Genomic DNA, 26169 nt, shown 5'->3' on the forward strand with positions numbered 1-26169 from the left:
TTCTATTTGGAGATGACATAAGCTTGTATGTAGAAAATCTTAGAGAATCCACTTACAAAAAAATGTTAGAATTAATAAAAAACTCAACAAAGGTTCAGGAAATAAGATCAACACATAAAATTCAAGTGGATTTCTATATACCAGCAAGGAACAATATGAAAATAAAATTAAGAAATAATTCTATTTACAATAATATCAAAAACTATTAAAAACCACATATGAACAAATGTAATAAAACAAAACAAAAATTAGGTACTGAAAACTGTAAAACATTATTGAAATTAAAGACCTGAAATAAATGGAAAGACATTTCATGCTCAAGGATCAAACAACTTAATATTTTTCAAATGGTAATACTTCCCCAAACTAGTCTACAAATTCAACTCAGTCTCTCCCTACCATAAAAGTAAGGAGTGAAACAGCACCTATTGCATCTGAGATAGATGATTAGATAGATAGATAGATAGATAGATAGATAGATAGATAGATAGAGATAGAGAGAGAGAGAGAGAGATAACATATTTTCATAGGCTGGAAGGATTAATATGAAACTAATGAAAGCATAAAAGCATTTATGCATGGTGGCAGTTGGGTTAAAAGTGGGAGAATGTGGGGACAAGATAGCTTTATATATTGTCTTGTTCTTTGTGTTCTGTGCATTTTTTTTAAGTACAGGGTAAGATAGGAGTAGAAATTCTGCATTTGTACCCCGGCAGTGTAGAATGTAGACAAGGCTGGCTTCATAGAGTCTGACCAGAGTCACTTAACTCATGAATTCGGCAAGCTCTGTGTAGAGATACTCCTGACGGGACATGTGGCTTCACATTACTCTGGACTTCAGAGACTGTAACCAATACTAAGACACAAGCAAGTGAGGGGGAGAAGAAGGCCAGCTGAACTTCATTTCCTTTCCAGAGCAGCTGTAGCTAAGACTTTCCCATGTCTCTCCAGCTGGTGCTGCACTAACACAGTGAGGCAGAGGAGATCTAGAGGAGGTGAAAAACAGTTGCCCAGGGATGACTCTGCTATTCAATGTTGTAGAAAAGATGGTGAGGGAAAGAGGGAAAAAAAGCAAAGGTGCATGGCAGAGTGTCTGCTGACTAACTTTGGGCAGCAAATATACTTTTGGGAAAAGTGAAATCAAGCTACTTCTTCTTTGGCCTTGATCCACGTTTAGATTTGTTCAGATTTTGGAGTTCAAGTTACACAATGGGAAATGTTTTGATGAATTAATTCCATCTGAAAGTGGGAAAGAATTTTCAAGAGTCCTCAATGTCTTTATGTGAGAAACCCAGAGTCCCAGTCCCTTCCTTACCTTTCTCCAGCCTTCCACTCTGTACATCTTTCCAAAGTTAATTAATTGCAAACTATCACTGCTTAATTGCTTTTAGAGATGGACCCCTGCACAGGTGGAAATGGATGTGCCCACATCTGTCAGAGTGAGAACGGAGTGGCCAGGTGTGCCTGTCACCCAGGCTACCAGCTGTCTGAAGACAAAAAGGCCTGCGGAGGTAGGAACTTGAGTCTGATAGCTTAATTGTGTAATTGTACGAAATTTGGTGGTAATTCAGTTTGAATAGTCAGGACAGCTAGGAGAAAGGTGCTTTTGTTTTTATGCTTAAAATGGAACATTTATACTGTTATTTGATCATTCTGAAAGTTATTTTATGACACTATAAAGACTCAGTGAAAGTTTTAATTACCAAAAAAAAAGGGGACGGGGGCTGGTATAGTTTCAGAATTAATGCTTTTTGTTTTCTGTTTCTCATTCTGAAGTGAATTCCAGAATTGATTTTTCAAAGCCTTACATAACCACACAGGGAGGGTTTTTTGTTTGTTTGTTTGTTTTGTTTTATTATAAGCTACAAAAGGTACAGGTAACCTTTGAAAAGCAAATAGTGCTAATGAGTGTTATTAGTAATAGGGATAATAGGAAGGAAGGAAGGAAGGAAGGAAGGAAGGAAGGAAGGAAGGAAGGAAGGAAGGAAGGAAGGAGAAAAGGAAGAAAGAAAAGGGCAGGGAAGGAAGGAAGAGGGAGGGAGGGCCTCTATAAAAACAAGGCTGCATATTTCTGTTTCCTAGAAATAACAAAACAGACATACTTCAATTGAAAGATAAGTGATAAATTACTTCATGTCCAGAATTGATAAATGAAGTCATTCTTGTGAGACAGTCATTGTTTTTATAACTTCTGAGGAATCACAGAATCTTTCATTTTATCATGATGTGAGAAATAGTATATTTGGATTGATTATGAAAATACCAAAATATTCCTGACTTATGGGACTGAAAAACACTGAGAAAATGAAAAACAATTAACATAAAAACTGGTGTTGTTAGTTTTTATTTTCCTTTAAGTCAAAACTATGGTAAAATTTTCTGTGGACTGTGTGAACCTACTTTTCTGACAGAAAATGTTTCTGCTTTGGTCCTCTGCTCACAAAGCACGTGCCTAGCTCAGCACCTGCCACAGACCAGGCCCTAGTTAGACGTGCAGGGAACTGGCAAATATGCACATATATAAGTATATGCATATACCTGTATTTATCTATATATAATCTTTTTCAAAGTTTTACTTAATACCATTCTTCCTGCAAAGTCTATCCCCCAATTACTATCTAGGGTTTTACAAATATGTTACAAGAGTGAGTATTTCTCTGAAGTTCCCTGGTGAGGATGACATGCAGGGCAGCACGAGGAGGAAGTTCTGGTAGGAAAATGATGGCGAGACCTATCCATTTAGAGGGAAAGAGCATGGACTACCGGGGCCAGAAAATGAAGGGACACTGACTACATATGGCTACTGGTGTCAAGAGAAAGAGAGAGCATGACAGTTTAAATAGCATGGCCCGGTGACAATCATAGGTCCAGCATACATTGTGGATTGCTGCATATGAAGGCCCTGAACCTGCCTTATCTATGGCCACACACACACCAACCCCCTTATATTGGGGCAATGCCATTTTGAGTGACGAATATGAAATATATCCCTAAAGACAGATTAGAACGGCTTCTTACCCATATTATTAGGGGACGGATAATATCTCTTTTGATTGTTTGTGTTCTCTTTCTCCCAGTTAGTAGATACTGGTGAGTCACAATAGAAATAAGTGTTTGAGAGCATATGGCCTACACAAGAATGACTGTCATTAGTAGTTAATTTACTGACAAATACAGAGCCTATGCGGTATTTTCCTGATACACTTGATGTTGAGGGTTGCCGGGGAAGGAATACTTAAGTTCATTTTTATAGTTTGTGCACAAATTCAGCCTCCAAAGACATAGCCACTGTGTCTCTGTCTCTGCAGATGTGAATGAGTGTGCCGGAGGGCGGGCTCACTGCAGCCATCGCTGCGTGAACACAGTGGGATCTTTCACCTGCGCCTGCCACCCCGGCTTCCAGCTGGGAGCTGACAGGACACAGTGTTACAGTAAGTGGCAGCAAATCGCAGCCCTGGAAATGTGTGGCATTTGGCAAGTATTAAACAAGAGTAATAAAAGAACGACACTGAATATTTTGTCAAAGCCAAACTCCTGAGACTGTTTTCCACAAGGGTGGGGTAGGGCTGAGAGCTTAGAAGTTCAACCCCTTCCTTTTAATTTAAAGAAATGGGCCCAGAGTCAATAGCAAGTGTTCGGCATAATGACCCCAGTGTAGCCAGTGAGGACTCAGTCTCAGGTCTTTGGACTTGGGGCTTTCTTGGAGCCGTGGCTGTCTTGCAGAGACTCTGCCTTCCTTCATCACTTCTGCCATGCAACATTTAGCAAACACTAGTCAACATAAAACTCAAGGGAAAGGAGCTAGCAGGATGGAAGGAAGCAGCAGTACAAGAAGAGCTCCAGGTTGTAGCAAAATGACGGACCCACTGTTTGCTCTAAAGAGTACGTTTCATGTCTGCTCTTTTCTTCTCCCCCACCCCCATTTTCATTCCTTTCCATTCTGCTCTTTAAACATCACCTTCCAACTTCTCCTTCTCTTTCACAGACTCATCCCCCTGCTCCTGTGATGCATGCCATCTAACCTTAGCTCCTTCCTCCCCTAGGCTTAGTTATACAATGTAATATATCCCTTATTATGATCATATCACAACGTTCATATGCTGAGTTATTAGCTGCTGCTGACAGCTATTGCAGCTATTTCCTTCTCTCATGTCTTCCCCACTGGTCTGCTGGTCATCTGTAGATGAACACACTTCCTACTTATTGAAGCTTAAAACCATCTGCCACAGATTCCTTCCTGTTCCACGTTCTCCACCTCAGTATTCCCCATCTGCACCCACCCTCTACTTCTCCCCTCCTTTTTTCAAATGGCAGAATATTTTTTTCCTATTTCTTTGGATGGTTTCTTTATCTTTGCCTCTTATGTGATCATGGTATATCGATAATTCATTTTCTTCCTCATCTTCAGACTTTACCTTTTTCTCAGTGACTTCTTCCCTTCCTTCTCCACTTCATATCTATACCTTAGCAGGTGAGTTTTCTAGGTTTAAAATGCAACCATGTTGACTGGTGTTATTTTAAATCCATAAATCTCAAATGAGTAAGCAAATACGACTTCTCAAAGCTATGCTAAGAGAAGACGTCCACTTTCATCCTCATCGAAATAATGTTAAATGTTTTCTTTCTCTTCTAAATCTTTATGTCACTCCCCTTTTACCTTAATCCTTACCTTGTCTCTTATGTCAGCAATACAATGTATGCAAACCACCATTCAAGCTAGCAGCTGATCCGAAATAGCTCATAGAGTTATTTGGAAAAGACTTCACCCTATTAATGTGATGGAAGTGTTATTGCTGTCTAATACTGTCTTCTCCACGGTACCTTGAATCCCATTCTCTCTCATTATCTGAAGGTGTTTGCTCTTACAATTGTCTAGTGGGTCATTCTCAGCAGTGTATCGACATGGTCCAGTATCTCCAATCTTTGAAGTACCCTCTGCTAAGCCTACATGCCACTGGAGCTTTAATCTGATCATCTTCACAGCAATCATTTCATAACTCTGTCAGTATCTTCTCCCCACTTTGCATTCTCTTGTCATCCCAGACTAACTAGATGATCACCTCTACCTGTGCAGAGTCACCTAGGAACTCCGTGTAACCAGACTGCCTGCTAACTTCTCCAATTTTACCCTACTTGACCTCTCAGCATCTTTCAATACAGTTGAATAATCCCCATTATTCTTGAAATACTTTATTTTCTTCCATGTTTTTACACTTTCCATGTTTTTCTCTCCATCTTTGGTCCCTCTCTCAATGTCAAATTTATATTTCCACTTTCTCCTTGAACCACATGTGTATATATGCATGTATTGAACTGTGTACTCCAACTATGTCCTCTCAGTTAGCTTGACTAACAAGCATTGCAAACTTGATAGGCCCTAAACAAATTGCTGATTTCTAGTGTCAGTTCCAAAGATGCTGTTCCCAGTTCTCCACATCTCAGTAAACTATCAGTTTATCATTGAAGTCAAAAGCCCAATGATACAAAATTAATAAGTGACAGACAGAGATTTGAACTTGAGTCTGTAGGTTCCAAATACACTGGCCTTTAAACTTCATCATGTATGTTTACACATTATGTAAAACACATTATCAGTTTTAATTAATGGAGAAGAATAAAGATAGTGATAAGTAGAATAATACTTATCACTTACTTTGTGTTATTACTTTAGCTCAATCATGAAGAGACATTCTTAGAGTCACTAAATTCTTCATTCTTCTCCACTGCATAAAATTCTATGTTTCTGTAATGCCTGGGTTGTCAGTAAAGTCTTAAAGTCTGTTGGTATGTTTCTACTGCTTAAAGACAGGGTAGTTTTGCTACAGTAATACCTGCCTTTTAAAGAGCAAACTAAATAAAAAGGGAGAGAAGAATTAACTACTAAAGATACAACTTCTGTAGTGAGCCTTTCTCTTAATGCCCTGAGGCAGAAAGAGATACAGATGAGGTTTTCCTTCTTATTAATATATTAATATTTTGGCTTTTTAATGTGGCCAGAGGCATAAGAGCATTTTACAAATGTGTGAAATAAAATCTCTTGTAATCTGACTGGTGAATTCTCAGTTATCATGAAAGAGGAGGCCATTATTAATGAGTTATGAGGCACGGGCTTTCTATAGAATTTACTTGGGAAGGGAGTGTTCCCTAGAGTTGAATACATTTAGTAGAAGAATATTTTTACATTTATTCCCCTTATGTGAATATTTGCCTAGCCAAATTCTTTGTGCAGCTTTCACCAGACTTCAATATTTATTGATATATAAAACTTTTTTGATAAAAACTGGTATTTTGAGTTGTTTCAAAATCTGTAAATGCTTTCAGAGCCTGGTGATGTTTAACAATGGATTATGTGTCCATTATATAGCAATACATATTTTAGGAAAATATTGTTTTAACACTTTCCTAAGAAAACAGTATTTTATATTTATATAGTCTCTTCGCAGGGGCTCTTAAAACATCAAATCTCTCCAGTGTGTTGTGAAAGAACTATCACTATCTTGTGATTGAAAATTAGAAAATTCCAGATTTAGCATGGTTAAATAAGATTTTCCCCAAATTCCCAAGCAATATATAATTGAACTTTAATTCCATATGTATTTAATGCCTATATACATATATAACTAATAAAAATTCTTTGCTGCCTATGAGAAACTGCAAGGGTCATTTTAAAAAGTTTTTCAAAGTATAATTTTTAAGTATATGGTTATACATCATCATCTGTATCAAACATGCAAAATCTTAACTTACTTCTAATGGGCAGTTATAGATCTGAGCATATACCCTTGTTTTAGTCTCCTATATTTTTAATGACATTACAATAATATTACTTACATTTAAAGTCAGTTACTACCAGAAGTCTTTGAGCTGCATTGACCACAGAAAAATAATAAGAATAAGAGCCAAATTTTGAAAGATGTCTCCATAAAGAGTACAAGTTAACATACCACAAAAATATCATTTCCTTGCATTATTTCTATCTTTTCTTTAATTTTCTAATTTTTCTGATCTACAATAGTTGTTTCTCAACCCAAAGGGCTTCTTATTTTCAACAATAAATTGATTAGCATAATCCTTCTTTTGTTTGTTCAATTATTCAAAACCTGTTTTTGAACATCTGTCCTCAACTTGGTGACAGAGGATGATGATGGCACAGAGGGAGACGTGCAATGACAGGCGTGCGCACCAGGTGCTCTGGGACACACGGCCCCCTGCCTGCCGTTGCCTGGGGCCAGGAAGAGCGGGGATCATTTCTATGCTGCAACTGGACAGAAACTATAGCAGATTCCCAGGCAGCTTCAATGGTGACACAGACTTCCAAGGAGTACCACAGCCCCACTACCCTTGCCCTGTTCGTTCTCATCTTATTTATGTGAAAAGATTCTGGTGTTAAGAATGGAAGAAATGACCCAGTATAGACACTCTTATTAATAAGAGGCTGTTCAAGCAACACAAATGAAGAACACTAGAGGCCAATGGTAATAATAGCAGAGTACCTAAATTCCATACTTTTAACACTGATTCAAAGCATTATTAAATTTCTCATTTTCTCCCTTAGAAAATGATTGATTATAATGCCTATGTGCTCAATACAATTGGCATATATATGGTAAAGCTGATGTCACCCAAAATACCCAAATTAGTATGCACTGGGATCAGCAAATTAGTATGCACTGGGATCAGCAAATTGGTTGTCAGAATAATAGTATGTTTGTATAAGTGAGTCTTATATACCTCAAAGCTAATTAGCACATTAACATGATACTCGTTAAATGTGATCAGCTAATTCATTGGTTTTGTGTTCATACTTTTGTTCCAAGGCTATTTTTAAAAGTATTTTCATGTACTCCTAGCCTCTAAAAAGTACAGATAATAACATACCATTAGCCTGAGAACAGAAATGTCAGCTGGCAAATAACCTATTTGCTTCCTGATTATGGATTCAATACACATATTTTTTATATCCTGAAAATATTGAGAATTCCCAGAGGTAAATGTCCTTTAAGATAAGTGTTTAATAACCATGGGTGAATTATTTACCTTTCTCTATCACTTTGTCAATTAACATTATTTATAGTTTTATTAGTATTTTGATATCATATAGACATTTGCAATGCTTAATAGCCCTCACATTTTTACTTTTATATGTTGAGAGTGTTGATAAATTTTCAATGAAATTTGTCATAGCTTTCCCAACAGAGTGTACCTGTTGTTGACATATATTCACGTTTCTCTATAGTTATGCTAATAACCTTCTTCTGCTTGTTTGGAAAGGGATTGAATTGGAAATTGTCAATAGCTGTGAAAAGAACAATGGTGGTTGTTCTCATCACTGTGAACATGCACTTGGTGGGCCCCGTTGTTCCTGTAACCATGGATACCAGCTTGATGCAGATGAGAAAACATGCATAGGTAATGTATGGTAAATGCCATCTTCCTTCAGAGTGGTCCTGGATTCATTTAGCCCTTTCTTCCCTAATACTTATTGCTGGAATGTGGGCCACCACTCTCAAACTGCGTGGAGAGATAAATTGAACAGTGTCTCTGGCTACTGGAGAAATGTAAAAGAAGCATTAGTTGACAGAAGACATCATTATCTTTGGATATTTACTTTGAAGTTAAAGGAGCTTTAAAAACACTTTAGCAAAATATATGGACTTAGTTTTATATCTGGAAAATATCCCAAGGCCTATCTACCCACTTAGTGTAATTTGTAACTCAAACAACATATTCTACCACGCACTCTGCTTCCCTCCACTTCAAGCAGAAATGAAACCTGGGCATTTGTTTTCAGTTTGTTGATGATTTGAATGCATGTTCACCTTTGGTATGGCAGAAAGCTACACTCCAAAAGAAGACCTTCACAGATAGCATTTTTCAGAAATCCCAGCTCTAACCCATTTTGAATACATAACTTTTTCAACATATTATTAGAACTTTTATCATTTGTGACAATGAGAAAATTAAATTCCACTCCAGCCTTGCTTCATAATGAAATGTTGAATCGAGGGCTTCTGAGACAAGGGAATATCTACTAAAAATAGGGATAGTGAGCAGCAAACTACATCGTTATGTGCTTGGGCCTGAAGGCACCTGCTAGTCCCTATAAAGCAATTTGCCATCATTCAAGAATTGTGTACCATATTTTTTGTTTGATAATTTATATCAGCTTTCCAAAAATTATGAGTACTAAAAAATCTTTGATCATTTTATACTACTCAGTATGGCTACTGGAGTATTAAGAAAGAAGAGATGAATTTCAGAAGTCTAAGTATTTGGGATTTGTGACAGAGCGAGCGTCAAGGAATTTTGAAGTATTCTGGTTTCATAAATTGCTTAACCAAAACAATGTCACTACTTGTATTTCTTGGCCCAACATTGCCTCCTGTATTTTTCTGAGTCCTCAGTGCTTAACTTAATGAAATGTGTAGCTTTCGTTGCTGCTTCTATGTAATGAAAAATAAGCTTATATTTTCCTACCTTGCTAAATATTCATATCTCTGGAAAAAACAAAGGGGTGTCTTCTTTTCTTCCTCCCTCCCTTGATGCCTTCCTGTCTGTCTTTTCACTAAACCTTTAGTGAAAGGTTTTCACTAAACCTTTCATTTACATCCAATTTGGTGGCTTTCCTTGTTCTTTGAAAAGTACCATTCAGTAAAAGTCTTATTTATAACTAGAAAAAATAGCATAGGACAGTGTTAAAAATGTAGAAAATTACATATTTATGAGATTTCAGCAGTCAACATGATGTTATATTGTTTATTGGCTGAAGTTTGTTTCATTCCCCGACAGTAAATAACACTCATTCTTAAAAAAATATTCACTAGAGTAAGGCAATGATTTTTTTGGAGTGTATGTATACGTACTTTGCTTATTTGCCTGAGAACAGGTTAAGGCCGTAAATGATTTGTACAACCATTCATGCATGAAGGAAATTAAAGCATTTTCACTTTAGCTTATTTTAGGATATGTATGTGTGAGCCTGTGTGTGTGAAAACACACCAATAAATGTAAAAATAAGTCATCCAGTCTGAAAATTGCCAATTTGTCTTACCCAAATACAAAAATTTATTAGGGCTAAAACCTAGAGATATGCTAAAACAATTTGAAAGACGGCCATACAAAATGCAAGTTTCTGACCAGCAAAGAAGCTTACTACACTTAACAAGTGTTACTTATTAGAAAACATTTTGTAACTTTTTGAGTTTATTCAACAACTATGTATGAGGCACATACACAGAAGATCAGTTTTTTTCCACACTTTAATTTTGATGCTTTTCTGAAGTCAGAGATGAAGTCTTTCATTGTTTTGCCTGGCTATAATTGAAGCCCTCTTTTTTGATTAAGGCTAAATTTTTAAGAACAGGTGAATTTCTCTGTAATGTTGCCATATATGGCATATTGACCAATGTAGGGGAAAAACACAATTATCAGAGAGGAGGAAGATGAAAGGAGAAAATAAGCAAGCAAAGATCTTACCAAATTAGATCTGAAAGAAAGTCAAGGAATGTGGGAAATACATCACATCAGGCTTGAAGGCGCATGGCAGTTTAAGAAAGGCTTGTGATGTAAGAATGAGGCTTCTGAGGAGTTCCAGACTGACGATGGCATACCAGAAATCGCTAGAAATCCCTCTGAGGAATGATAACAAAGAAGAATCCAAAATGTATCGTAAAATGATAGACTGACGAACTCATTTCCAGTTGTGATAGAGTTGTGCTCCTAGTACCTGAGAACAAGGAATCCTGAGACATACGTGTGTGGAGGCCCTGCTAGTATTTGAGAGTACTTTAAAATTTATTTTAAAAACTATAAAGGGTAAGGTTTTCGATGAAATAAACTGAATTTTTAAAAGTAATTTGCCTTCTGTATTCATGCTATTTAATCCAAAGGACAAAGGATGGCTTAATATAAGAGGAAAATATATCACCTAGAATTTTTAACACTGCTTGTGACATTTTGCAAGAGAAAGAATGTGTTGTGTCCAAATGACCTTCATTTAGATATCTTATGGTGACCCCTCACCTTGGACAATTGACTGCATTTTCATTCCGTCCTGTCTTTTGTCTGCATTTCCTTAACATGGGCACCCTTCCCAGGGTTAATTGGGGCATTAACCTTCTATGTGGCTGCTTCTGTCCTTATTTTGTAAACTCAGCACTGACCGGCCACCCCACTTACCAGCTCAGCAAACACACCGAGGGCCTAGAGCCAAAAGCCCTGAACACAATTCCCAGGTTTCTAGCCTCAGGGAAGCAGTGGGTGAAAAGTCTGTTGCTACTTCTTAACCCATTAAGTTGGAAATGATCACCTCAAAACCCAAGCCAAATAGATTGTTCTTTGGCTAAAAGGTTCCCATTTGACATCTTCTGGTGCATTTTTGTTTTCCTCTGGAGCAACTAGGTCTGCAGAGAAACATTTAGGTTTGTGGAGTTCTGGAATCATAGTACTGATGGAGACTTAAACAGCATCACTTAAAAAGCTATTATCTGATAGAACATGCCAGGGTAATGGTGTCACTTATGGTAATAAAAAACCTTGACCCCAGTCATCCCAGTCAAAGCATCATCTCAAAGTTTAAGCACATGTTCTGAAATATTCTGTAATTTAAAACATAATATTTAAAAAGATGGTCTATTCTCTGAATTATGGTTGCCACTTCCGAAAATTCCTGTGTGTGTGAATTCCTTTTGCTTGCAAATATTTTTTTGTCTGAAGTCTAGAATGAACACTTTACAGTCTAAGACTGCCTTCCCCTTGGCAGCTATCAGATGGCCACTAAGTGGGTTTCATAGGCTCTTCTTTTCAAGCTGTTTTCTTTTAATTCTTCAAGTTCTCTGTTTATTTAGTCAAATTGCTGTTTAAACTGGAAAAATAGCAGACATCTATTTTCCTGCACTTATAAATGCATTTGGAGATTATTTACATACTTAAAAAAAATAACAGGCCTAGGAGAAGCATGCAAAAAACAAAAATCCGAACGTGGGCCTCATTCTTTTTGCATTACAGTTGCTTTGATGTCTATACTATGTAGCCTAAGAAATAGAAAATGATAAGTAACACCATTTTAGTTTGGAAGTGAGGGTTTTCAGCACTTCTATAGGCCAGGCAAATTTCCTGACTTGTAAACAACAGAAGTGTCCTTTTCGCCTTCAGACCTTGATGAATGTGAGACTGGAGAAGCCTGCTGTGCGCAGCTCTGCATCAACTATCCAGGGGGCTATGGATGCAGCTGCCAGGAAGGCTTCCAGCTCAGCACTGACGGCTGTGGATGTGACGGTAGGTCCCTGAGACCCCACATGACACCACTGATGTGCTGGGGCACTCAGTGAAGGAGGAACCTGTGAGAAAGGCAGTTAGGTGGGAAAGGGAAGGCCTTGATGCTCAAGAGAATTGGACTTCTGTGTGGTTCTACCACTTTCTATCATACTCACTTGGGCACATCTAACATGTCTGAGCCTCCGGTCCTCACCAATAAAGTGAAGACAATAAAAGGATTAATGGGTAAATTCAGGAAAGTGAGAAATGTGAACTGCCTAGTACAGTGATTGACAAAGAGAAATCGCTCAACTAAAGGTAGCTATTATTATTGTAATACTTATTGGCCCATAATCTCTTTTACCTAATTTAATATATAAGGGCAAGTGAGAGATCCTTACAGGGTATAGCAGTCATACAAATCGCTCGTGACAAGCTCGACTGGAATGAGAAAGTTGGTGGCTGAAAGTCATTTTAATTAGAGATCCGTCACAAAGGATTGATAGTTCATTGCCACAACCCAAATCTGTATCAGGATCTTTTATATATCTGATATTAATTAAGCTAATGCAAGTTTGAAGATGTCATTTTACAATTTTCTAACTTATTTGTTAAAATTGGTTCACTTACCTTTCAGAGGATTTCTAGATTACATATTTGTTTTCATAGGAAAGCTTGGATTTAATGAGTAAATTCACTGTTTTAATCATTACATTAAGAACAACTCATTTAAGTCTTTGCTATGATTTATTTTTTAAAGTTTATTTTTAAAGTATGTCATCTCTAAATTTTTATTTTATGATCATTATTACCACTGTTTTGAACCACATTTTTCTATAAATGAAAGCAAACATACGATGATTTTTACCTTTTGAATAACAAAGTATTTAAGAATATTATGCCTCAGGAAAAAAATTGTGTTTCTTTGATTAAAGAAACAAATTCTTAAATTATGTAAAGGATGATAGGTGTGTTTCTTCATATAGATGCCAAGCTCCTCAGCCTTGCAGTGTAGATAACACACAGTTATGATATCTATATATTCTAAACACAGTAGAGTGTGTTATCATTTACTATATTCCATCCAATTAGGAGGGCCCCCAAAATTTGAATTTCATCAACCATCTGCTCTTAAGAAGAGTGAGCCAAAAGTTGGTTGTATGGTATGGATACACGTACTTGGGTACAGGCACGCAAATGAGAAAGGTGTCACAGTCTGAGCGAAGCTTAGGCACCTGCACTGGCTACTGTGATCACACTGACCGAAGTCTAGGTACGTGAGATCAGAGCTCAGGGTTCTTCCATCTCTAACATTCCCCACAAACCTTGTACAGAATTATGCCTGGAATAAATGCTTCATCACAGATACTGAATAATTCAAGAACGAGTGAACATTATGCAAAATGGTGCACAGCCTGAGACCACTGAATTTATTTTAAGTTTTAAATTCTTCATCAAAACCTAATGAACAAGGTCTCAGAAAGACCTTGTCTATGTAGATGAATTGCAGTAAACTTGGAAATGAGTGAAAGAAAAAAATTTGACAGTATGAACCTGAGAGAGCATCCAGGGCTATGCTTTCTATATGGCAATACATTGCCATGGGTTAATAAAGGATGACAAGAGGAACGCAAATGTGCGTATGAGTTCACAATGTCTGTGCTATCTCTCAGCGCCTAAACACAGGCATTGTTTAAATGTTCCTAGATGTGGATGAGTGTCTGGCTATCAGCATAGCCTGTGACCAAGCTTGTATTAACTCCCTGGGGACGTACCACTGTACTTGTGAAGAAGGCTACAGCATTGGCGGTGATGGAAACACTTGCATCTGTGAGTCACTGTGAAGAACGTTGTTGTGTCCCTTCTAAACTGTTCCCACCCTCGTTTCGTCCAGGAGCAACAGAGACCACATTTTCCTTACCTCCACCTGTCCTCTCCTTTCTGTCTTCACAGACTGAGATCTTTTCCTTTTGTTCTCTCTGCTGCAGTTGGAGCTTTGTGCTGGCTGCTTCTCACCTTCATTCACAATGGACTTTTTGAAATGACCTCAAAGAGTTCTCCCTTTCTGCAGCCCCCTGCCTCGGCTGTCTAATTCAAACTCTCATTTCTCTCATCCACCCTTGCTCAGTTTTTCCTTCTTTGAAACAGCATGTTGAATCCAGGTATTCTCCTGTGTGGTCTTATGGCTTTAGATGATGATGAGTTAGAGGAAGAAGAAGAAGAGGCATTAGAAGTTGTGAGGTTTGCAGGCCTTCTGTTCAAGAGCCCACCTCAACTGCTTCATTACGTTAGTACCTCACTGCCTCCCGCCTACCAAGATGAAGAAGATGAGGAGGAAGAGAGAACTGATATTCGAGAACTGGCTGCTTTTCCCAAAGTTGGTGAGTAAAAGAGTTTATCTCATTGTAGTCACCTCTTTTCTTTATTGTTAGAGAATTCACGTAAATTCTTTTACAGACAATCTCATTATTCATATTTAATGCCATCACATTTTTAAATGTGATGTTAGCAAGAAAAATGGGGCCAGAATCAATTCTTCAGAGCTTTCTAGCAAATCTATCATCTTTTATCTTTCTTCCCTTTGCACTATGTAGGTACTCGTAGAGGTAGGTGGGGGTGTAGGGTGGTGGGGACTATTGAAGTATGATAAAGTGAAATAGAACTGAAAAATATCATTAAATTAACATAATGGAGAGACAGACTAGGACCTTTTAGTTCTGACTACTAAAACTCTATTAGCAGTCACTTTTATATAGTTAAAAATTTACTTTAAATAGCTTTAAAATCTAAATCCTTCTTATATTTTAAAATTCTTAGAGCAAATTGTTTGAATATGTTCAAGTGGACCAAGAAAATATCTTAAAATTGTGAGCGGTTTCCCTCATACCCTCGCCACAGAACGAAAGCATCGTGCCACTGCTGATCAAAGTGAATTAGCATGCCCCCTTTCAAAAGGAGCAGTTTGCAGCCAGCCTGCTGCATCTTTCTCTCCTTTGTCATCCAGAGCTGCTCTCTTTGTTCTCCCTCCGTTTTGTGTAGTTTAACGGTGTCAGAGCTTGAAAATCGCTTTGGAGTGCATTCAGTAAAATGGCAGAAATATTTTTATGCAATCCTGAATCATAATAATAATATCAATCAAGACATCTGCATAAAAGGAGAAATGCTTTAAAGTTTCTTAATGAAACTCCTGATACATTTGGGACTCAAAGTCTGCATGGAAAGGGCTCAAGGCTACCATGGCAGTCTCAACTTGAGCGGCCAAGATCTGGGCAGGAGAGAGATTCAGACAGCTGAAATGGACAATCTTGGCAGCTTTTCTCCTTGAGCCATTTGTGAATGAATGGGCTGTGCAGGTGGAAAACCAGGAAATCTGAAAGATAGTTGCTCAGAAGATAAGGAGCTATATGCAGTTATCAGCAGGTCAGGGGGATGGGAAAGTAGAAGCTGCAGCCCAGCCTTGGCCAAAGGAGAGAAGGCTGGGTCAACAGAGCAGACTTTCAACTGAGACATGTGAGAGACCCCATTAGAAACAGGAGCAAAACTTGAAGGGAACTAATTCTTAAGGCAAATGAAACCAAGTCTCTCCATCCTTATTCAGATGAAGGTAATTTCCCTCAAGAAGAAAATTGAAAAACACTTATGGTACACTTACACAATAGAATACTATACAGCTTTAAAAAAAAAAAACTAGTGTATACAATAGGGGTGCGTCTCACAAATGCTATATTAAATGAAGGAAGAGTGATACCAAGAGTACATACTTTACAATTCTATTTACTTAAAGTTCAAAAAGAGGAAAGCGATCTATGGTGATAGAAATTGGGATAGCACTTAATTTGCACAGCTAATGATGAAGAATCATTAAGTCACCTTGGAGTTTTGGGGGTGCTGGCAATACGCTAGCTCTTGATCTGGATGGCATTTAATGGGGTTTTTTACACTGTGGAGAAAACATAAAGTGTGCACTTGAGACTTGTGCACTTCTCTCAGTGTATATTAAATCTCAATTAAAAAAATTTTTACTAAGAAAAAAAACTTGGCATAAAAAAGCCTAGAAAGAAAAGTACCAACTGCCAGAAACATTGATTATTTTAATGTTCTGAAATCAATGTAATTTCTTTTCAAGTTTTTTACTTTATTAAAAATTCTGAAGATTCTTTAGGGACTATATGTCAATAGTATCATTAGAAAAATGTAAAACAAACTCTGTTTTAAAAGACCTCTCTTGCTGTCTCTTTCTGGGACTCTTTAGGAAAAACACTCAAGGATCGTGTGTGTGTGTGTGTGTGTGTGTGTGTGTGTGTGAGTGAAATTAAGCGTTTCATCTCCATGTTGCAGTCTGTGTAGGTGACACCTTCGGGCCTGATTGCAGCTTGAGCTGTGAGGACTGCATGAACGGAGGCAGATGCCGGGGAGGGGAGCCTGGGTGCTCCTGCCCAGCAGGCTGGAGTGGCGTTCTGTGTAATGAAAGTAAGTGATACCCTGAAGAATTGGTAAGAGGGTCATATGTTCTCCTGGCAAACTACCAGTGGGTTCTCCTAGACTGTGTTCTCCCTACAACGTTTTAACAAGGAAAGCCATTGACGTGGGTGAAAAATCAATTTATTTGTTGTGCATAAAGAATGCCTGTGAAGCACTGAGGTTTTTAACTGAACATGTGATTAAAAGGAGAGATTTTGTGTTCCCTGGGAAACTCAATGTACTATTTCTTGTTTATCCACGGAACATAAAAGTTAATAAAGGATCCTAATATTCTAGGCCTATAAAAATCCCTCCATTTAAATAAATCATTAGGCCCAGGCAAGCTATTCCCAATAAAGAAAAAAAGAAAGGATTTGTGCTACAAAGTGCAATTAATGGGATTGCTTCACTGCTGCTACTTTCCGTGTGTGTATTTTTTTCTTTTTCTTTTCACAATATGTTAGTATAGCCAATGATGCTTTTAAGTTTTCATATACCCCTCATAAAAATATAAAAGATTTAAAAATTAATACCTCTCATAAATGTTTTCTTTGTATTTTAAATAAAGGTATACTTGCAAGTACTACCTGCCAAGTAATAGAAACAAAATATATTGACTATCTTTGTTTCCTCTCTCTCTTTTTCAATGTACCTTAAAAAATTTTAAGTGAAGGGTTTTCTTAGTCTTTGTTATTAGCTTGGAAGGTGGCGTGGGCAGATCGCTCTTTTGCATCCCCTGCATGTAGGAAGAAAGGGAGCAAATGCCGTTCCTATTAGGAAACAGAGGCCTCGAGTCACAACATGGTGAACTGGTTTAATCAAGATTACTGGTTAGAGCATTGGGGACCTTCCTTAAGCTTCTCTGTGCTCATGTGTCTCTTCTGCTCAAAAAACCTTTAAGAGTATCCTATTTCCTGATGTATAAACCATACACGTCTGGCCTGCTCACTGGCGGCCACCTAACACCAGGCCCTTCCAAACCCTTTTTGCTTATCTTAATCACAGCTCTTTGCCCAGCTTATCATTTTCAACAATCTAAACCACTCAGCACTTATTGTTTTGCACTTCTCATTTTTGTGCCCTGTGCTAAGCAGCCATCTTTGTCTATTGCTACTTATTGTATGAAACTTTTTTGATGGCCCCAGACTAACCACAACTATTTAGATTTCGCTGGGTTTGAAGTCTTTCTCCCTCACTCTCTTTCTCTCTTTCTCCACTGGCCTAGTGTCAGCTCTTCTCCTGTGCCATTCCTCTGGCTAGACCGAGAGCTCCCTGGCGGGGTCCTGCTCGTGTTTCTACAAACAGGAGGTACCGACCGCATGAATGAACAGATGAATAAAACTTAGTATTGAAGCACTCAGCTATATGACCTGCAACTTGACATTGACCTGCAACTACATAAAATTGGGATCTAATAAATGTTATTGCATGATTAAAAGGAAGTAAGCATTTACCTTATATTGTAAGGTTGTTGAGAAATATGTATCTTCCAAACCCTTGATTTTTAACATGACATCATGAGAAATGAAACTAAAAATCTATCTCAAATACATCAGAGTATAACATATCTGATACAAGATAAATATAGAAATAGTGAAAATGAATTTGCTTATAAAATGAAGATAAGATGACCCCGGCTTTGGCTTTAGAAAATCTGAGGATTTTTAAAGTTTTCCCAGGGCCTATACAGGACAGTCTGTCCTTGAAAGCAGAAGATTATATCTTTCTTTTTGCATTTCCTCTCTGTCTTTATTTTACAAAAATGAAAACAGAAGAATCCAAATGAAAAACAAAGTGTTCACTGATTCTTTAACAAAAAGGAGGACCAAGAACATTTTTTAAATATCCTTGTAAACTGCAATAAATAGAAGTGACCGATCATTCATTACCCATATTTTTAAGAGTCCTAGCTCTTCAAATGCAGCAATGGAAATTTAGAAACAGAACATTCTGCAGAGATCTGGGAAGTTAGATCTTCCCATTGAATAGATCTTTTAGCCTAATATCTTTATTAGTCTACAATGATATATCTGCTTTGATGTTTTAAGAATTTACCAATTATAATGAAACAATTTAAAAATGATCACATATTACTTTTAATAGCACATTTCAGAACTCCATTTTCAAGACATTTTATATTGACTACTTTATTTGTTATTGTGAGACTCTATCCAATAGAAAGGAAAAGCTGGAGTATTTTCACATCATAAATGAATGGGTTATATACAGAGGAAAGGATTCATGACTCCATCCAAATCATCCAGCTATGATTTGGGGCATGTTTGCTTTAAAATTTGTTTCTCTAGGGAAATTGCTCTGTTTGACATTAAGGAAGTAGTTAGCAAATCTGTGCACTATATAACATCACATTCTACTTTGTGGGGGAGTAACAGACAGTAGTGTTGTTTTGCCGATGTTGATTTGATGACTTGCTCTAATCCAGATACTATAAAAGCTAGTTAAACTTCCTTAACATTATTTTTCAGGTGCAGTTTTAAAAAACTCATCCCCTCTATTGTTCTTGTAAGAACAAAGACTTACCACATGTAAATTAACAATGAAAACCAGTGTTCATTGATAGTTTTTCTCTCTTGTACTTTTTTGTTTTCCTCCTTCCTTCTTCTTTCCTGTTCACAGTAGCCTAAGGCTGGAAAGCAAAGAAAAAAGTGAATAAGAAACCAAGTTTCCATGTTAGCACCTAGAATGGTGTGGGTGGGTGGGTAGAATGGGTGGTATAAATGTAGTTTTATAATATTTAGCCTATTATGATAAAATGACAAAATAGTTACTGACATTTTCCAAACACTTGTATTAAAATAAAGCTACAGATATTTTCTCCAACTTATTATTTTTATTGGAATACTAAACACTTCCCCCAAACCAACAAAACAGTTGTTTGCTTGTCTTCATCATTCTTTAATAATGCCAAATACCATGGGGCCCTCACAAAGTTTCATTTATTCCTAGTTGAAAATACGTGCCATTCTTTTCCCATTCTTCAAAATAGAAGGTGCAATTTGTTTCTCATTAAGTTTGATTAGAGTTCTACAGCAAAGATACCTAAGCTTTGAAAATGTGAAGGTTAGAATCTAAGGAACAGGGTAAAATTTTGTGTGTAACCCTTCTTAGCAGTACCTCAGTCATCATTTTAGTAGCTGTGTCAGTAATCCCCAGGAATGATTATGCCATCTAAGCTAGGAGCATGCTGGAGACCCTTCCCAGGTCTGCAAATGACAGAGATTTTAATTACTTGGTATTCATTCTAATAGGAAGACAAGATTTTTTTTTCATTTGTATCACAATGAGCATGTTATATACTGCTTGTTCAACTTCTTCATTTTCTCCATAGCTTGTTCCCCAGAGACTGGTGGGAAGGAGTTTGGAAACATCTGTGATTGTCAGAATGGAGGAACCTGTGATCCTCTGACTGGGAGGTGCCAGTGCCCCCCTGGGGTGCATGGGAAAACCTGTGAACACGGTAGGAACGTCTGGCGCTGGTGGCATGAGACAAGTCGTTAAGGTCTTGAGGTTCCTAATGTGCAATCAACTAAGTAAAATTTGTGCCTGTATTTTTCAAGGTAGTTTTTTTCTGAAGTTATAAAAGGCTGTGTTTATACATATATAAGAACATAATTGCTTTGATTGATAACACATGGAACAGAATGTGATTCTTATATCTCCAGCTGTGATCTAAGTAGGGTGATACAAAAAAAACAAACAAACAAGCCCTGGCTGGCGTAGCTCAGTGGATTGAGCGCGGGCTGGGAACCAAAGTGTCCCAGGTTCGATTCCCAGCCAGGGTACATGCCTGGGTTGCAGGCCATAATCCCCAGCAACCGCACATTGATGTTTCTCTCTCTCTCTCTCTATCTCCCTCCCTTCCCTGTCTAAAAAATAAATAAATAAAATATTAAAAAAAAAAAAAAAAAAAAAAAAAAAAGGGGGGGGGGAAACAACCTTAAAAAAAAAAAAAAAAACAAACAAACAAACAAACAAACCAACAAAACCTTTTTCTGCCATTGAGCAAAAAGTTGAGTTTGTGTTTACAGGTTTGGATATAAGAGCCGGAGAGAATTTTTTGCTTCGCATAATAAAATGAAGAAAAATGGGGCTCCTTGGACAAATCCAGGAGGAAAGAAAATGAAAATCAGAGAACAAAAGGACAGGAGAGAGGGAGGGAAAGAGGGAAGAAATGATGGGTGAAAACTGACAAAATGCCAATGAATGCTATGTATGGGTTTTTCATGGAAACCAGTAAAGAAGCCACATTTCCTACACAGGTTGATAAAGCCAGAGGAGAAACTGCTTTTCCAGGCCCAATACCTGCAGACAGAGTCAAGGAAGACATAAATCTTTAGGGATTGCCAGAAATCATGAGGAGTTTGCTAGATTCTCACAGATCATGGACTGGGGAGATGGAAACTAAGTTTAATTTGTTCCCTGAGAGGTGCAGAAAGGCTCCTGCTGGCATCCCAATGATTTATCCCCTAAATAATATTTGTTTATTGTACAGTAATGTGTGCTTTGTGGTCAGAACATGAGGAAAAGAAACTTCTAGAGAAGGGATTTCGAAGCAGAAGCCTACAACATGAGGGGACATGAGACAGGAAGAACATGAAGGAAGAGCACGGCCAGACTGACATCTGTAAGCATGCAGCGCATTAGAGGAACCAGAAGCTCAGCTGGTGCAGCAAAAGTCCTTCGGGGAGATCTTAGTGCCTTGTGAGGTCAGCCAGTGCACAGGCTCGCAGTCTTGTTAACTTTGGAGTCTTAACCTGACAGCAATGTCCAGTGGTTGTAGAATTTTAGGTGGAGGATATAACATCATTATTTGTGGGTTTTAAAATATCTCCCTAGCCTCAGTCTAATCACATTGGAAACATCTCACGTTTTGCAAGCTCCTCATTTCATGTAGTAACAGCTCTAGCAAGTTTTGCATGTGGCTTCCTATTTTCTTTGTTTGCCCTTCTACCTCTAGGATGCCCAAAAGGACTCTTCGGGAAGAACTGCAAAAGGAAATGTAGCTGCGCCAACAATGGCCATTGCCACAGGGTGTACGGTGCCTGCGTGTGTGATCCAGGGCGCTATGGGAGGTTTTGTCATCTGAGTAAGTCACAGGCACTACATTTGTTCTTGCTGTGAAGCAAGGAGGCTCAGAAGTACCAGAAGTATATTAGACAAAGGAAGAGACTAAAAACTATATTTTATATAGTTATATATGAGACGATTTATGTTCTAGTCTTTATTTAGCCTACTTGCTTTAGAGAAGCTAGATTTTGATGAATGAAAGAAAAATATTCCTGAATTCTTTACATTTTTTTCTCATTAGTAATTACGTTAATTATTGAGAGAGGATTATTAAGAGCTCATTTAGAAAGAGACTTGACACTTTATGGGAGTTGAATATCAAAAGGGCCAGAAAAACTCTCCATTATTTCTGGGTTCTAGTGCCTAGACATATCCATTTCCTAAAATTTTCTGCAGCAGGCTATTTATTTTGCTGTTTGACCATCAATCACATTTTGCAAAAGATGTGAGAAAACACAATCACCAATAAGTACTTTAGCCTCCTAAGTAACTTTCAGGGTTTCCCTTAGTGGGACATCTCTGGGAAAGTGCCCCCCATCTCATCCTGAACCTGCACGTCAGCACTTGTGAGTCTGAAACAGTCTCCACGCTCTTCCTCCACGTACTCCGCATGCTCTCCTCTAAAAGCCCTTCCTGAGTGGACCTCAGGAATACCCTGACCCATTTCATAATAAGAGACCTTTTAGAGTTTTATATCATATTTTTAGTTGAATGTCCATGGATTTTGTCTGTTTTATAAAAGGTTACTACTAGAAAACATAGAGCAAATTGTGAATACTCCCAAAAGGAAGCCAGGGAAGGCGACGTGGAAAGCCGAACCTGGGCCATGAGGAAAGGTCTGGCCTGGGCGAGCAGCAGAGAAGAGGACGAGGCACGTGTCCATGTGGAAATTCAGGCACCTTGGGCATGTTCCAGAGCATCACATACCTCCTAGAACATGCCAAGAGAAGAAAACTCACCTACAAACAAAGAGAGCATCATTTTTATCATTGTTCTTCTGAGGCAGTGATTTTCAACTTTTTTTTTAATCTCTTAGCACACATAAACTAATTACTAAAATTCTGTGACACACCAAAAAGTATAGTTTTTGCCAATGTGACAAAAAATAAGTATAATTTTAATTGACTTACAGAAAATACAATAATAGTAATTATATATTTTTTACTCTCTGAAGTGATTTTTTAAAAATATCAGGTGCCTATACTTATAATATGAGAATTCCTGATACCAAGCATTAACCAATCAGATACAACCGTATTATGTGATGTGACAAAAAAGCACAATTCTACTATCTGACCTATATATTTATGGTTCAAGACAGGGCATTTATACCTAATGGTTATTGTTATGTTGGCTACTGTCAATTTTTTATTTGACAATCTAAGAGAAAAGAGGTCAGCGTCCCTGACTAGTCAGGTGCTGCATGTTTAAAAATTCTTGCAGCACACTGGTTGAAAATCATTGCTCTCAGGTAACAAAGTACACCTTATTTTTAGTAGTAACTTTTAAATATTTTATAAGGCAATGCCAGATGTTTTGGCATAAAAACATTAAAATCATAACTCATCTGGCCAAACATTCAAAGAGCAGGTGGTGGTGCTAATAGTAGTTAGCGTTTTGAATGTGACCATCTTTAGAAAAAATATACACATTTCAGTCCTTTAAGACTCTTTTGGCTTAGATTGGAGGCTTCATTTAATCATGCCATTTGCCTGGTCCTGAGAAGCTTGAGTTTGCAACTGTATACTAGTTTTCTAGAGCTCTCATAATGAAGTGCCACAAATGGATCGCCTTAAAAAACAGAAATCTATTATTGCCTCACAGTTCTGGAGGCTAGACGTCTGGGATCAGGGTGTGAGCAGGCCACACCCCTCTCTTCCTTGGCTTGTGACAGCATAGCTCCAGTCTTCACACGGCATTGTCTCCGTACGGATGTCTGTGTCCAAATGTCCTCTATTTATAAGGACACCAGCCGTATCAGATTAGAGACCCCATCCTACTACTTTAGTGTGATGTCGAGTTAACTAAGTACATCAGCAATGACATAATTCATAAACAAGGTCACATTCTGAGGTACTGGGGTAAAGACTTTAAAATATTAACTTGTGGGGGGACACATTTCAGTGCATAACAAATGCTGAGGTAGACACTGGTAGACGCTGGAAAAAATAAATGTTACTTCTCCCGCTCTTTCTTTTTCCTTTAAGCATATTTCCAGTTAAATGTTCTTAAAATACTCAACTGTCACATTTAAGCTTTCCATTGTGCCTGAGCTGCCCCCTGAACCACTGTTCTACCTGCTGGACCAGAAAGAGCGAGGGCATGGAAGTCAGCCCAGGGAAGTGAGGGCTCCGGAATGAGCCAGGAGAGGCCTACATCAAGGAAGACAGTATCTCTGAGAGCCCTTGGGGGAGGTGGGTCTGGGCAAGGACTCAAAACTTGGAAACCACAGGAAAGATAAAAAAGGATTAGTATAATTTATCATCCAAATAAGATAATAGTAATGGTGAAAAGGAGCCCTGTTAATAATTCTGTTCCGTGTTAGGGGTAACTCTGTCTATCCCTAGCAGGGACAAGAATCACCCTACAAGGTGGCATAGTAACCACCACTTTAAATTATCTCTGCTCATCATAGCAGATATTAGAAGATGTTCATTTCCATTCACCAGAAAGCCAAATGGCTTATTTTGTTCTTTAAAAGCAGGTGTGTCAGCAAAGCCTATATAGGCATACAATAAAAGGCACTTGAAGGACTTGTTTTTGATAGTCCCTGGGGTATCTGCACGGGGGAGAAAAAACTGTCAGAAGTATATTTTGCAAAGAGAATTGAATTACTTACTTGCTGTAAGTAACTCCTCAAAGAGAGATCTAAAGGTAGGTTTTCCTGAAGGCAAAGGTAGGACTTTTTCAGATTATAATTCCCGTGTTCACCATCTTCCATAAAACACAATGGTGTGGGGAAAACAGTGAAGGAAAGGCAAGCACCATTTGCCAAAGATGTGGCCATGATAATGCTGCTGTCACGATTAAAGCTTTGTGTTATCTGCACAATGTAAAATTATTTCCGATTACCATATAATGAAAGGGAAGGAAAACAATGGTGCGCCTACCCATCAACGCTTGTCCATCATCTCCATGCCGTGGCAGGGTGAATATGGGGCTGGCGGGCCTGTGCAGTCCTTGGAGAACACTAACTATAAGCACGGCTGGAGCACACTGAAAGGCAATTTCTCTCCCAGAAGCCTAAAAGCCTTTTAAGTAGTTCAGGCTTCACTGTTCACATCCAGTTGCCAAAAAGCAAATGAATTACCTGACTTGAAAGACATTTGTTTCTCCGTTTTGTTGGAGGTGTTGTTTTGGCAGTTAGGATGATCCTCTTGTTTCCCTGTAATCAGGCCCCACAGAACCACATGCTTGTGCACTAACAATGTAGGGGGAAAAAAAAAAAAGAAAAAAAGAAAAGCCAAAGCATGGTTTTCAGGTGACGGTTCACTTCGATCTGCTTGCAGACTGTCCCAAGGGGACCTACGGAGCTGGCTGCTCCTCAGAATGCCAGTGTGTGGAGGACAACACCCTGGAATGCAGCGCCAAAAATGGCAGTTGCACCTGCAAATCTGGTTACCAAGGCAACAGATGCCAGAAAGGTACAATCTGATGATAAATTTTCTGTCTTCTCTAATAACAATGCTCAGCCTTTGTTCTGCACCATCTGATCATTAATTATTTAATCTACCACTGTCCTCAGGAGATGGGTAAACTTTATTAATCCCCTATTTGCAGGTGAGGAAACTGAGACACAGGACAATAAAGTTATTTAACCTTGTCATCTCGGCTCCTGCTGCAGGCTGTCCCCATGCTAGCCTGAGTGAGGAGGGAAGAAAGACCACATGGCAGAGAACCTTACCCTAAGAAGATTACAGCTGGCTAATCACTTTTTTGAGGTGAACGAATCCACCAAAGACGCTGCTGTCTTTCAGAGTTAAAAAAATAATTTTCTTTATATCTAAAGACAGATCATTCAAACAAATACAATCCAAAGAGTCTAACCATAAAAAAAATTGGGAAAATGTAAATATAGTTTTCAGTGTGGTTCTTTCTCAATTTTCTAAATATTATATAAATAATCTTTAAAATCTACAAATACAAAACTTTACCTACATTGTGATTCCAGTTATAAGTAACATATGGAGAGGTAAGAGGGCAAGTGCATGTGAAATGTGGACAAAGGCATTCAAGGTTTTAGTCATGGCGCTCCCTGCTTGGGGCCTTGTGGAAATCTATCCCCCACCCCCAGTATTTCCAGGGCTCCTTCACTTACTCAGAAAGTCTTAGGCCACTTTTTCACTGAACCTTATCAGTACTGCG

The 26169-nt window shown here is 38.1% G+C and overlaps 1 protein-coding gene and 2 long non-coding RNA genes across 3 annotated transcripts; all 3 read left to right on the top strand.

Annotated features, from left to right (window-relative positions):
- Nucleotides 1–8274: 8274 nt before the first annotated feature.
- LOC118498802 lies at nt 8275–14082 on the top strand. The gene is made up of 3 exons (XR_004901267.1): nt 8275–8409; nt 12154–12276; nt 13963–14082. It is a non-coding gene; the product is annotated as an uncharacterized LOC118498802 (long non-coding RNA).
- A 198-nt stretch (nt 14083–14280) lies between these two features.
- LOC118496652 (EGF-like and EMI domain-containing protein 1) lies at nt 14281–16840 on the top strand. The gene is made up of 2 exons (XM_028504847.2): nt 14281–14636; nt 16594–16840. The coding sequence occupies exons 1-2, from the start codon at nt 14405–14407 to the stop codon at nt 16731–16733; spliced, it is 372 nt and encodes a 123-aa protein (XP_028360648.2). The 5' UTR covers nt 14281–14404; the 3' UTR covers nt 16734–16840.
- Nucleotides 16841–20040: 3200 nt separating this feature from the next.
- Nucleotides 20041–25442, top strand: LOC114490790. The gene is made up of 3 exons (XR_004901266.1): nt 20041–20194; nt 21695–21823; nt 25314–25442. It is a non-coding gene; the product is annotated as an uncharacterized LOC114490790 (long non-coding RNA).
- The last annotated feature ends 727 nt before the right edge of the window (nt 25443–26169 follow it).

This window comes from Phyllostomus discolor, chromosome 2 (genome assembly GCF_004126475.2).
Source record: "Phyllostomus discolor isolate MPI-MPIP mPhyDis1 chromosome 2, mPhyDis1.pri.v3, whole genome shotgun sequence".
Taxonomy (NCBI): Eukaryota; Metazoa; Chordata; class Mammalia; order Chiroptera; family Phyllostomidae; genus Phyllostomus; species Phyllostomus discolor.